At 41.6% G+C, this 12,669-nt stretch overlaps 1 protein-coding gene and 1 long non-coding RNA gene across 4 annotated transcripts in view; one reads left to right on the top strand and one right to left on the bottom strand.

Annotated features, from left to right (window-relative positions):
- col12a1b (collagen, type XII, alpha 1b) overlaps positions 1-12,669 on the top strand; it is a 147,664-nt gene that overhangs the window by 94,491 nt on the left and 40,504 nt on the right. For all 3 annotated transcript variants that reach the window (XM_086265140.1, XM_086265141.1, XM_086265142.1), the window contains 7 exons: positions 1,507-1,649; positions 3,523-3,652; positions 6,138-6,257; positions 6,407-6,553; positions 7,203-7,319; positions 9,784-9,936; positions 11,324-11,398. In XM_086265140.1, the coding sequence (XP_086121266.1) occupies positions 1,507-1,649; positions 3,523-3,652; positions 6,138-6,257; positions 6,407-6,553; positions 7,203-7,319; positions 9,784-9,936; positions 11,324-11,398 (885 nt within the window). The remainder of the gene's footprint in view (positions 1-1,506; positions 1,650-3,522; positions 3,653-6,137; positions 6,258-6,406; positions 6,554-7,202; positions 7,320-9,783; positions 9,937-11,323; positions 11,399-12,669) is intronic.
- On the bottom strand, positions 97-6,794 carry LOC147313174 (uncharacterized). The gene is made up of 3 exons (XR_015125161.1): positions 6,380-6,794; positions 6,103-6,263; positions 97-3,525 (listed from the first exon to the last, which is right to left on the bottom strand). It is a non-coding gene; the product is annotated as an uncharacterized LOC147313174 (long non-coding RNA).

Consider the following 12,669-nt stretch of genomic DNA (forward strand, 5'->3'; position numbering starts at 1 on the left):
ATATCATTGGTGATGATCGTAAAACTCCGACTATAATGAACAAATGAGCCTTGTATGGAAAATTAATTATTTAATATCTTTTATACAAAACCCAAAAAGACAGAATGTGATAATTTTTTAAATCTCGTAAGCCCATATTTTAACCATAATAGAAAATAGACATATCAGATGCTTAAATTGAGATATTTTACAATTTCATAAAAATCTTTAGCTCATTTAGAACTTTTATGGCAGCAACACATCTGAAAAAAGTTGGGATGGAAAAACAAAAGGCTGGAAAAGTAGGTGGTACTAAGAAGAAACAGCTGCGTGAACATTTTATAGCTCATTGGATTACCTGGAAACAAGTCAGTGATATGACTGGCACCTTAGAGATGCAGAGTAAAGATGGACAAAGTTTAATATGCAAAACTTTAAATTTAGTTTTTCTAATTTCAGTAGTCATGCAACTGGGATATTCTATGCATTCAGGTTTATTAGTCTCCTTTGTCTTTTAGATATTAAAAGCAAACCATGGCATTTAATATAATTTGGTAGGAAACAGACAACTTTACAGAAGCTGTGTTAGCATTAGCCAGCTAACATAGGTACACCCTCACTACCTCCATAGAATAATAGAGGATAAGAAGTCAAATGCTGATATTTAAGTGCACTTGAATAATTGATCATCAGCAAGTGTGAGCACCTCTTTAAAAGCTGAAGTTTTGGCAGGTCTGGAGCATTCAGGTGTGTTAACTCAATGCCACAGTCCTATCAGGGGTGGATGTCCCAGCAAATTCACCCCAGTCTGTCGGGCTAATGCTCGACCCAAACTGCACAATGATCACAAGCATGGAAACAAATGACTGAAAAAAGAAAAGAAATGGCCCAGGCAGAGTCCAGACCTCAACCTGATCAAAGTGCTGTGGTGGGACCTTAAAGAACGCTGTGCATAAACAAATGCTCACAAAAGTCAATAAAGTGAATCAAAGCTGTAAAGAAAAGAGGGCCAGAAGTCCTCAACAATGTTAATGGGTCCAGTTCGTGTGGAAGGGCCTGTACTGATAAAATATATTTTACATTATTGCTGTAAAAAAAAACCCTACTGAATCATGAGGCATACTCAGTTTTTCACAGGTCTGTTATTGTGTTGATTCTCGAGTTTAGTTAAAATGTTTTTTCTTCCCTTTGTCATTTTATTTATTCCTTTCTTTACTCTGAAAAAACAGAAAAAAAAAGTGGGCTTTCAGGGAGGGGCCCTTAAAGAGAAATAATCTAGTATAACTAAATGCCTTCGTGGGCACCATTATATGTAAATGAGGATTCAACTCTGGGTGCAGTAAAGTAAAACTTCAGAACTAGAAGTGGTCATAGAGGTTAAGTGAGTATATGTATATAGTGTAGCTATAGTAGGATTTAAAGCATTATAGAAATCAAATAATCTTTTATTCATGAATTAGAAAAATATATTTCTATTTATACATTAAAAAAAATTCTCCTACACTGCTTCTGTTTGATATGGTGCAGTACCCCGTGCTGGTCCCAGGAACATGCGTGTGTTTGACGCCACCACAAGCACCCTGACCATCGGCTGGGATCACGCTGAAGGGCCCGTAAGACAGTACAAGATCTCCTACGCACCCATGACTGGAGACCCCATCACAGAGTCCGTAAGTGAAACTTTAAGCTCATTGACGTCCACAATATCAAATCATCTCAGATAACATCAACATGTTACTGGTAACAGTGCTAAAGTAGAGCAGTCATCCCAGAGAAGGAGCCAGTCAGTACAAATTTAAAATCAGGCATTAGTGATGGTCACATTTCCAAAATGGTTTAGTGGCCTGTTTGGGGGTAAATATACTTTCCTTCGCACTCTGATTACCTGCCTGTATTGTCTGAAGGAAAGCTGGTCTTACCCTTGCAGAAACTAAACTACGCACACTGATGATAAAATTTTTAAAAACGACCTCAGAGGCTGAGACATTTTGGTGAAGTCATTTCGGAGGAAATGCATCAGACCCACTAACCTCAAGTGTATTTCTTACTCTCTCTTTAACCCATAAAGAGGGATTAATCTCAGGTGGTGATGTGTTTTGTTTTGGATAAACTGGCCGCAAACCCTCGCCATTCACAGCTCGCTGTGACGTCCCCCTCGGACTATGCGGTGAAGTCACATCTCAGGATTCCCTCGCCTCATTCAGGATATAAATCACAGATTAGGGAGACTAATTACAGGCTCAGTTAAACAAACTGTATAATTTGGGGCATAATAGCGTTATTAATAGTTCTGAATAATAAGTTGGAACGATGGTGGAGAGCGGAGACGGCCCAGCTGTGCTTCCCTTCTGCTCGTTAGTCTAACACTTGCTCAGAGTGAGTCAGCTAACTGCACCAGAGGGACGCCGATGAAAGGAGCTCTCCAGATTGGGACTGACCAAAGAGCTCACGACTATTATTTATACCGATGCAAAGTGATCAATTTAGCATCTGTAAATAATGTGGAAGGTTCGTGTTGGTACACAGTTTCTATAATCCCACCGAGAAGCAATTTTCTGCCTCACAAGGCTGAAGAAGTTATTTCCTGTTTATTAGAGAAGTAGTCTTCTAAAATATTAAAGCCTAAAATGTAAAATTGTGCACCACCAACAGTTTTTGTATTTTTCAGGCTCTTCTCTTTATCTTACTGCACAAACCAAATTTATTCGCACTAAAATTTGGAAATAAAATTTTACCCAAATTTAACTTTGATTAATTGATTTTAATGACCGTTTCTCATTTAAACTAATATTTGGGTCCTTGATTCAAATTCCAGATGAATCCAAATGGTTTTCTATTATTTTACTTTTATTTAAACAGGGAGCAAAACTCACCACTGAACATGGACTGTATATAAAAGATATAAGGGCATAGCAGTAGGAAGTTGTTTCAGCTTGCATTCTTTATATTGGCCAGCAGGGGGTGATTCCTTTGGTTGCAAAAAGAAGTCCACCCTGGTAAAAGGACTCTTCTTGTCACTTGAAAACTTTCTGATGGGGTTATGGCCTTAATCAGTGCACTTCAGTAAACTGGTTAAGATAGCAAAAAAATAAATAAATAAAAATCTATAAAAAATAGGAAGCAAAATAATCGAGAATTTGACTTCATTGCAAGGAGGATGTGTGGTTTGAGGCATCTTCACTTCACAGTTTATAGTCTCTCTCTGTATATAGCATGACACCCTTTATTCTTAGATCTTTGATTTAGAAAACAGGAAAACTCCCCAAAAACTGAATAAGAGAGAAAAAGGAAGCAGAAATCTCCAAAATCATACATGCACAGACATGTGTGGAAGGAACTCTGTGGAAAGCAGGTGTAGCAGCTTGTCCTGTGACTGGGAGCACTGGGTCAGCTCCGCTCACCAATTACACATACCATGTGCAGCAGATGTGCAGATAGCAAAGCAACTCAGGACGCTCTGGATGCAAATCTTTCCTGACTGATTTATGCTTTTTCTTCTTCGGCTACTGAAAATCTCTGGCTCTGTGCCGTTTGGATCTTCAGACTCTGGTTTTAGGAAACAGAAACAATGCCATGCTTCAGAATCTGCTCCCAGACACCCCATACAACATCACTGTGGAGGCCATCTACGCCGAGGGGCCTGGAGGATCCCTCAACGGGAACGGACGTACAAGTAATAAAAACCTCTTTGACCTCTAGTTTTCTAGCAAAGGCAGCTTTTCAGAAATGTTGGTTTTCTTGTGATATTACACAATCCCTTGCAGCTGTCACAGGGTTTCTGCACATTTGGCGTCATAGCTGGGCCGATTGTAGTAAACAACAGGCTTTCTCAAACTCCTAGAAGGCAAATTTTACCCCTCAGCAGCCATCTTTCAAGTTATTTAAAAGCTTCCAACTAAATTAAAATGGCCTGTATTTGTATAGCGCTTTTCTAGTCCCTAAGGACCCCAAAGCGCTTTACACAACCTGTCATCCACCCATTCACACACACATTCACACACTGGTGATGGCAAGCTACAATGTAGCCACAGCCACCCTGGGGCGCACTGACAGAGGCGAGGCTGCCGGACACTGGCGCCACCGGGCCCTCTGACCACCACCAGTAGGCAACGGGTGAAGTGTCTTGCCCAAGGACACAACGACCGAGACTGTCCAAGCCGGGGCTCGAACCGGCAACCTTCCGATTGCAAGGCGAACTCCCAACTCTCGAGCCACGATCGCCACAATTAGAAATTAAAAAGTAGAGATCCATGACTTTAACTGCAATAGCCAGCAGTATGTAAAAACTCCACGTGTAGAATCAACAGTCAAGTTTGATTTAAACAGAAAGCTCGATATTTAGTTTTTGTTTTACCCAAAATAAAGTTTTTAAATCTTTTCCCTGCAGGTTATTCTGTATGTCTGCTACACATGCTGAAGCCCTACAACATGGCTGTTTCATTAACAGAGCAGATGTAACTACCTGTATCACTTCTACAGTAACAAGTAGATATACCTGCTGCTTGTCTACTGTGTGGAAATGAAGTGATTAGCTCAGATGTTTTCTGTGGCGGCCCCTGATTGGCTCTTTGCGGGCAGAGAGTGGACAGCTTCCATCTTTGGTCTTACAGAGTTCTCCTTAGATATAAATTTTTTAACTTTCTGTCGTTACTTGTATTCAAACCTGAAATAAATCTTGTTTGATTAAGTCTATTAACCATCTATCAGAAAATAGCAAAAAAAAAAAATCCCCCTTTTATATTTCCTACTTTTGATTTTGATATTGACCGTCTGTGGAAGGTAAACCTCACAATCCGCTCCACCAGCATCGTGCTACAAACAATTCTAGTACATTTAGGATGTAATCCAGCACCTCAGCAACTTTTGTGGTGGTTCAGCTTTGAGGCATTGAACCCAGGAGCTTAAACGCAGCGACCGCAGTAGCACTTAGGAGTGAGTTAGAGGAGTAACAGAAAAAATAAATACATTAAGTGCGCGTCAGTTATCTGCATGTGTTAGTGTGAAGAGTTTGGACTCGATCGGCGAGCAGTAGGCTTAGTTATACAAACAGCAGATACTCAGAGTGTGTGTGTGTATGTATGTATGTGTGTACCTGTTTCGATATCTTTGTGGGGTCCAAAAATTGGAACATTACTGTGGGGACCAACAGTCACTTGTGAGGACAAAAGTGACAAAAGTAATTTTTGAGACTCAAAATGTGGTTTATTGTCAGGGTTACATTTATTTTATGGTTAGGTTTAGGCTGAGGGTTAGGCATTCATTTTTGATGGTTGGGGTTAGGCTAAGCGGCTAGGGAAGGCATTATGTCAATTGGATGTCCTCACTAAGATATCAAAACGAGAATGTGTGTGTGAGGCTCTTTCAGGCATCCGTCCAATTCTGGACACACACCAACTGGTTTCTTCAACAAGACTAAGACCCAAATCTAAACACCTCTATTACATAGGATGAATCTTATAACCTGACTTAAGGCGGCTCATTCCTGACCGCCAGAAAGGAAGAGGCTGATTTTTATTATTACTGAGAAAATGTCCCCCTTTTTTTTAACAATGCTCTGTGGTTTAAACAACCTACAGGTATCAAGTTAATGAAAGGCTAGGGGGTTGTTCTAGCGTTTAACAGCAGCGAGAAGACGGCGTGTCAGCTTCCAAACTCTGAGCTCACTGAAAATTTTGCCACAGTAGGTGTAAAACGCTCCCCGGTGTGTGGACGGCTGATATTTACGGTTCAGTTAAAGGAAAGAAAAACAGCCAAAATAAAGTTCTGTGTCATTCAAATGCAAACTACAAATTAGAAGTTCACTAGTGCTTCTGTTTCTGTTTTGTTGCACATGAAGCTGCAGTGGTTTTAGTTTAAAAAGCCAGAAATTCTCCTGCTGCTCTCCCCTCTCTACCCAAACAATAAACCTCCTTTCTGACTTTATGGGGCCATAATTTACTAAATTAGCTTTAAGTTTTATTAAATATGACTTGAAACTTGCGATTCAAGGCTCATCAGGAAAGTTGGAGAGTTTAAGCTGGCTGAGTCACTTTTGCAGTCAGTCTAAGTGGCTAATAGAGGAACTGCAGTTTTTTGGTACTTGCACATTAGCATCATATTTTAGCCCAGCGTGTTGATGCTTACCATGTCTAAAATTCGATGCCTTCTCTGTGTCAAAGTCGGAATGTTGAGTCCCAGAAACCTTCGGATCTCGGACGAGTGGTACACGCGCTTCAGGGTGGCCTGGGACCCGGTGACTGCACCCATCCAGGGATACCAGCTGATCTACACCCCTGCAGGTGAGCCTTAACAAAACCATTGCGGTTAATCAAACATGTTTCTCTGCACACACATTGTGAATAATGTCTTGGTTCCTAAAAGCTGTCACCTGATTTTTACTTCTCTTCAGTTTCTCACTCACTTCTCATTCTCCGCTCTGTGTTTCCAGGCATGAACCAGCCCATCGACTTCTTCGTTGGAGACGTGAGCTCTTACACTCTGACCAACCTGCAGCCTGGAACCACCTACGACGTCAAAGTGCTGGCACAGTACACCAGCGGCGTGAGCGCGCCGCTCATTGGCCAGGGGACGACACGTACGTACAGGAAGCGTAATTAGACGCACAAACTGCTGATTTATTTCAAATGTCGCTCATAATTGTTTCTTAAAAAACTCACTGGACCTTGGCGTCCTCTTGTTAACCCCTCCTGATTTTTCACGTCCAGTCACTTCTGACACTTTAACTTAGGACCAGAGAGAATCCCAGGATTTATCTGATGTCTTTTCAGTTGCTCAGATTTGTTTCTGGCTGACTGAGATTTGGACTTAAAGGCATGTTCACACCTGTTTACTATTTTGTCTGGTTATATTGGCCTCAGGTGTTTGTTAGTTTTTTTCAAGTTGGCACGATTTGTTTGGACAGTAATTACTCTCAGGTGTGGAACAAAACAGCTACACCAGGAGCCCTGAAAAGAAATGGGCTCATGAAGTGAAATACCAGTCAAGTTTCTCGCTACCTAAAGTTACTCACCTGGTTCCATCAGGCAGTGCAGCTAACAGATTATCAGATGTACTCTTTTTTTGTTTGTTTGTTTTTGTTTTGTTTTGTTTAGCTAAACAGTTCCTGTCTCATAAAGAATCTCTATTTTTCATCAGTTGTTAAAAGAGCTTAAAAAAACATGAATCGTCCGACATATGAACAGCATAAACCTCCACTGTGCTTAAACTCTGATTTTTTTTTTCAGTCTACCTGAACGTAACCAACATTGAGACCTACGCCATCGGCCACGACAAGTTCTGCATCAAGTGGACGCCACACAGAGCGGCCACGTCTTACCGCATTAAACTCAACCCAGCGGACCGTAAGTCACCTCACATCACTTTTTAAATATCATAATCAGCTTTTGTGTGTAATAATAGTAATGTAATAATAATAGCACTTAGACCTTTTCTATGTAAGTCTCTAAATGATCCAAACCACATGGTTGTGTAACATGTCCTCGGATAGATCACGGAAGAGAACCTGCAGTGATTTTCATCAGAAGTTTCTGATATTTCATTTCTCTGCAGATGCATTAATCTTGTGCTGTGGCTCTATCTGCCAGTGATCCTGATTCAGAGTGACATATTTAAATTGATGCATGTGGTAAAGTGTGCAGGGATAGCTCAGTAGGTAAAAGTGGTCGCCCCATGATCGGAAGGTCGGCGCTTCGAATCCACTTAACGGCTACCCTAAGGTACCCCTGAGCAAGGTACCGTCCCTACACACTGCTCCCCGGGCGCCTGCTTAGTGGGCTGCCCACTGCTTCACTGAGTGAATGGGTCAAATGCAGAGAAAAACAAGTAATTTCCCCATGGGGATCAATAAAGTATCCATTATTATTATTAATAAGACTCCCATCAGATGTCTGAAAACATATCTGCAGATGAGATCATCTCTGCAGATGCTGCAGAGACTGTTTTGACTCAAACATTTTCTTGTAATTTCCTCCCTGAGGCTGTTTAAGTTCAGGCCTATTTTCGGTTATTGATCAAAAAAGATGCAAGTTTTGGCCGAGACTGAAGGCGCCCGACCACCAAGCTTTAACTCCATCTCTGTTTGCAAAGATTACATCCTTTTCAATGACTTTGGAGTGTCCGAGGTCCATCTGGTTCATACTCGCACGTGGAGATAAAGTATCCATGTTTAAATATCGTTATGGTAGTCATTAGGCGTTCGGGCTGCCAGAACAAACACGGGTCTGTTAGCGTGAGGCAGATGGTGGTTAACCGCTACCATAGGAGCCGTCCCAGTGAGACGCAGCAGACGCTCAAGTCAACAAATCAGTCAACTGTTTGTTCTCAAGTGGAAATGCAAACAGCGGTCGGAGCCAGCGGTGAGATGAGGGGGTGGAAAAACGGTGAGCACGGGTCTTCTGCCTCCATGTTTTAACATCCGTGGTAAGAAGAGGAACATGTGGTTCAGACTCTAGGCTATCTGATATCCTGCTGAATAGTCTGAGGGCTTTTATTTTGCCAACGCACTCTCAGCTCGGACCTGAGTGCATCTTTGCTCCCGATGAAAGAGGGCCACCGTTCTGGAGTCGATCTCTCTGAGAGGTGTGCGTGTTTGCACAAATTAATTTACATGATCGATCACAACTTGTTGATGTTACTGGGCATATTCTGAAGATATCTGCAGCAGCGGAGCTGCGGGGAGCGTTGAATCCGACTTACTTGAAGTGCATTTGGGACAGCAAAACGCCCGTGCGATAAACACGATTTGTTTGTTTGCTCTCGCAGAAGCGCTCAGAGTAAATAAGAAATCTTATTATCAATTTATCAGCAGCCGAGACAAGCAGAGAGATAAACATTTCACTGGAAGGGTCAGGGTGCTCTGTGTGTAAAGTAATCTTTATTTTCTTCGTTTAGCAACAAAAAGTCCACTAAACTACAGACAACAGTCATGAAGTGTGGTTGGTCAGTGACTATGAGGTCACAAATCCTGCAAGGGCTTTCAGGTAGTTTAAGACGTGCTCAAAGAAACCTTTCCTCTTTTGGAAACTTTCTGCAGTCCTCTGAGGCTCACCCACTGTCTTAAGGTCTTAGCTGGAGCCCATCCCAGCTGTCAGTGGGCAAGAGGTGCAATATTAGGATCAATACCAGGGATCAATAAAGTATTCTGATTCTGATTCTGATTAGAAGTGGTAGACTACCCAACATGTATACTAAAATGTACAGGGATATTAATTTGTAAGTGTTGGTGAAGTGATTGGACGAGACTGCCTTTAACATGGAATTGATTTCAAATACAAACACAGATGGTTTAAAATGGAACTAGAGCCTCCTTTGTCCCTCATGAGGCTGAAACGGACACAGAGAGTGCCAGCGTCACAAGCCAGCAGGCTTTGGTGTTAATTTACAAGCCAGAAACATAAGCACCTGGGGAAGTAATCTTTGACTCATTAGTAATAATTATTAATGCTGTCATACTCAGGAGATGTATGAAGTGAGTAAAAATCTTAGTTTTCTTCACAGGAAAATTTCAACATGATTCAGGGTCCAAACTGTGTAAAAGTCACTGGTGTGTTTTACAAGGGCATGACGATTCAGCCATCTCGAAAAAACTCGTGACTGAAGAACATGAGTCAGTGTTTCCCTCTGACAGGAACCAATCACACTGAGCCCACAGCACCTGGAAATAAACTCTAAATGAGCCGATCGGGAGGTCGAACCTTATTAAACCTCGATGAAACTTTTGAGCACATTCAGAAAAGTCCATCATTTAATTTAAGACCACTCCACTGTACTGTGATGTGTTTACATGTGTTTTTGATTCCTCTGTAGCATCCAGTAAAGGACAGCATGAAATCACCATTCCCGCCGGCCTGCCTCAGTACTGCTTCGACGGACTCTCTCCCGATGCTCTGTACACCGCAACTGTCTTCGTTCAGACGCCAAATCTGGAAGGCCCAGGAGTCAGCACCAAAGCGAGGACCTGTAAGTACTAAGAAAGTTCTGCAGTGAGGAGGAAAACTCTAGAAAATCGAGAGAATTCTGCCCTTAATAAATGCACAAAAACTAGAGTGTGTTTGAAATGTGACCGGTCTGGTTCACTGCTGTGAAAACGTGAAGTGCAGTATTTTAATCAGAGAATCAAACCAGTGGCAGGAGCACAACTATTAAAAGAGAGGTCGGGTATTTATACCTTGTGGGGACATCTACTTGACATAATGCTTTCCCTAGCCCCTTACCCTGGCCATGAAAAATGAATGCCTAAACCTAACTACAACCGAATTGTAACCCTATCACTAAATCCACATTTTGAGTCTCAAAAATGCCTTGAAACTTGTGGGGACCAGGATATTGGTCCCCACAAAGATATGAATACACACTCACAAACACACACATACACACAATACACGAAACAAACATAAAGAAGAGAACAACAGTGTACTGGAGATAATGAGTCAAATTTAAAGTCAAAATATATAAACTTCAAGACAGCGTGGTCTCGGGCCGGAAAACAGGTGTAGTTTAATCAGGCAGAACATCTGAAGCCTTGAGGTCATTTTTAAAATTGCCTTTCTTTCATTGAATGAGACCGCATCCTGAATTTGGGTCAATCTGAGCAGCGCGACAAACAAGAATAACTTCCTGCACTTTAATAATTAAATTAAAGCATCAGGGTTTTTGATCTGGAAATATAATTTCATCAGTTCTTTAAATAGTGATAAAATACTTTGTGGTCCAAATGTCCTGCGAGTGACATTGTCCACTTCAGCTGTCTCAAGTTTTTTATATTGATGTTTTAACTTATTTATAAAATGCAACAAAAATATTTAACAAATATAAACACTGAATGTAAAGAAGAATGTAAAGTACTGCATGCAGTGCTGCATGTGGCAGTCGTTACATGATTGGCTGGAAAAATCCTTTGTGCCAGGCAGACAGCTCAAAGGTTTTCAAAGTAATCCAACCTGTTTAAGATGTCATCTTATGTTGAAGGGAATATAAATAAAAATGAGTTTAAACTCGCATTAATCTGTCCTTCATGTATTCTTAGTACAAACCAACAGCATCTGCATCACTGACGGAAAAACACATAAAAACACGTCCCAAGTGGATCAGCCCACCTTTCCAAAGAGAACACGATCGTAGTAACAGCTGCGTGGCTCCGACACGCCCACTCACAGTGCAGTCATGGTGTCTGAGACATGAAGCACGATTCCAACTGCGAATTGCATCATCTCGCAGTGCGGCTCCAAAACAATGACTTCATCACGCGCCGTGTTTACACCGATTCTGTATTTATTACAAATATGTTGATAACATTTTTTTTTTTGTGTGTTTTTTGTTTTGTTTTGTTTTGTTTTGTCTCTCACAGTGCAGGAGCCAACTCCAGACCCAACAACCCCGCCTACTCCAACAGCTCCACCCACCATCCCCCCTGGATGGGCAGGTAAGCCTCTAATGACATCCATAATCCATAATCCAACTGAAGGCGAGTTGAATCTGAAATGCATTCTTGTGTTTTGGTTGATGAGACATATTGCAGCCCACAATATGTGGCCAACGACTTGTTTGAAGGTTCAATTTTCACATTGTGGCTACCACCGTGATTTCTTTCTCATTGGTAAACATTTGTGACCCAACGGTTAAAGTTCTTTAATCTTTAATTTAATGCTGATTCTTTATAATCTTTATAAAAACTCACCCTGCATACAGACATCATAGAGGTCGAAATTTTTCAGGTTGTGTACGTGTTTTTTTTCTCCTTTTCTCTAAGGACTTTTGTAGTCTACCTCAAGTGGCCATTAGTGGAACTTCAGTTTCAGCACACCCTTTTAGCTGCTTGGTGTTCCAGGTAGATGGGATGTCTCTCCAGCCTGTTTTTGGGTCTCCTCTCAACTGGGCATGCTCAGAAGAAGCAGCTTTTTTTCAGTGACTGTCTTAGCAAACACCAGCAGCTGTTAACTGTTGCTTTACATGTCAAACATTTCTAGTAAATCCTGTTTTCCCCCAGTCTCACTGCTTCTGCTGACTCTGCTGTTTCATTAGGCCTGCGCGCTGCTTTGCAATCTCAGATGTTTGGAGACTAAAGGTGCATTTTGGAATCTGTCTCCAGAGTCTTTGCCTTTTTTTCCTAATAAAACAATATAAAAAATACAAATAATAATGAATTTTGACAGCAAAAGTTACAAAATCAGAGTTTAGCTTGGGTTAATAAGGCTTCCATCTGTCGGCTTCTCACTGGGCCAATTCTATGTGAATCATCTCCCAATATTTCCCCAAGAAACTCTCCCAGGACTGAACGGATCAAGTCCTTTCATTCAAGCTCGGCCGTGTTTGGAAAATCCTTGACGGTGACTTTGTGAACGCAGAGTCCTCCTGGATCCAACTCGGACTAGCGGTGGATTAATGGCCACCACATGTGGGCCCCGCGGGGGAGCGCGCCCGTTAAGAACCAACAGCTCAGGTGTTGAAAAAGAAAGCGAGTGCAGTCCAGAGAATTTGTTTGTGTCCTTTGGTGCTGTGTGAAAGTTGTTTATAGAGCTCAGAGCAGGCGGAGAAGATAAAGAGGGGTGCATCACATGAGGCCAAGATTCTTTAAAACTTTTCGCCCAATTCGTTTTCATGTGAGAGGAACGCATTAGGGAGAGCTTGGTCCTTATGCAGACCAAATGTTCCCGGTTTTATTTTGCCAGTTTGTTTGTTTTTTTTATCGGTGGG

This window comes from Aulonocara sp. 'chitande type north' Nkhata Bay, linkage group LG15 (assembly GCF_057382095.1).
Source record: "Aulonocara sp. 'chitande type north' Nkhata Bay isolate Kocher_YH1m ecotype deep benthic linkage group LG15, A_spYH_male_GT1.1, whole genome shotgun sequence".
Classification (NCBI taxonomy): domain Eukaryota; kingdom Metazoa; phylum Chordata; class Actinopteri; order Cichliformes; family Cichlidae; genus Aulonocara; species Aulonocara sp. 'chitande type north' Nkhata Bay.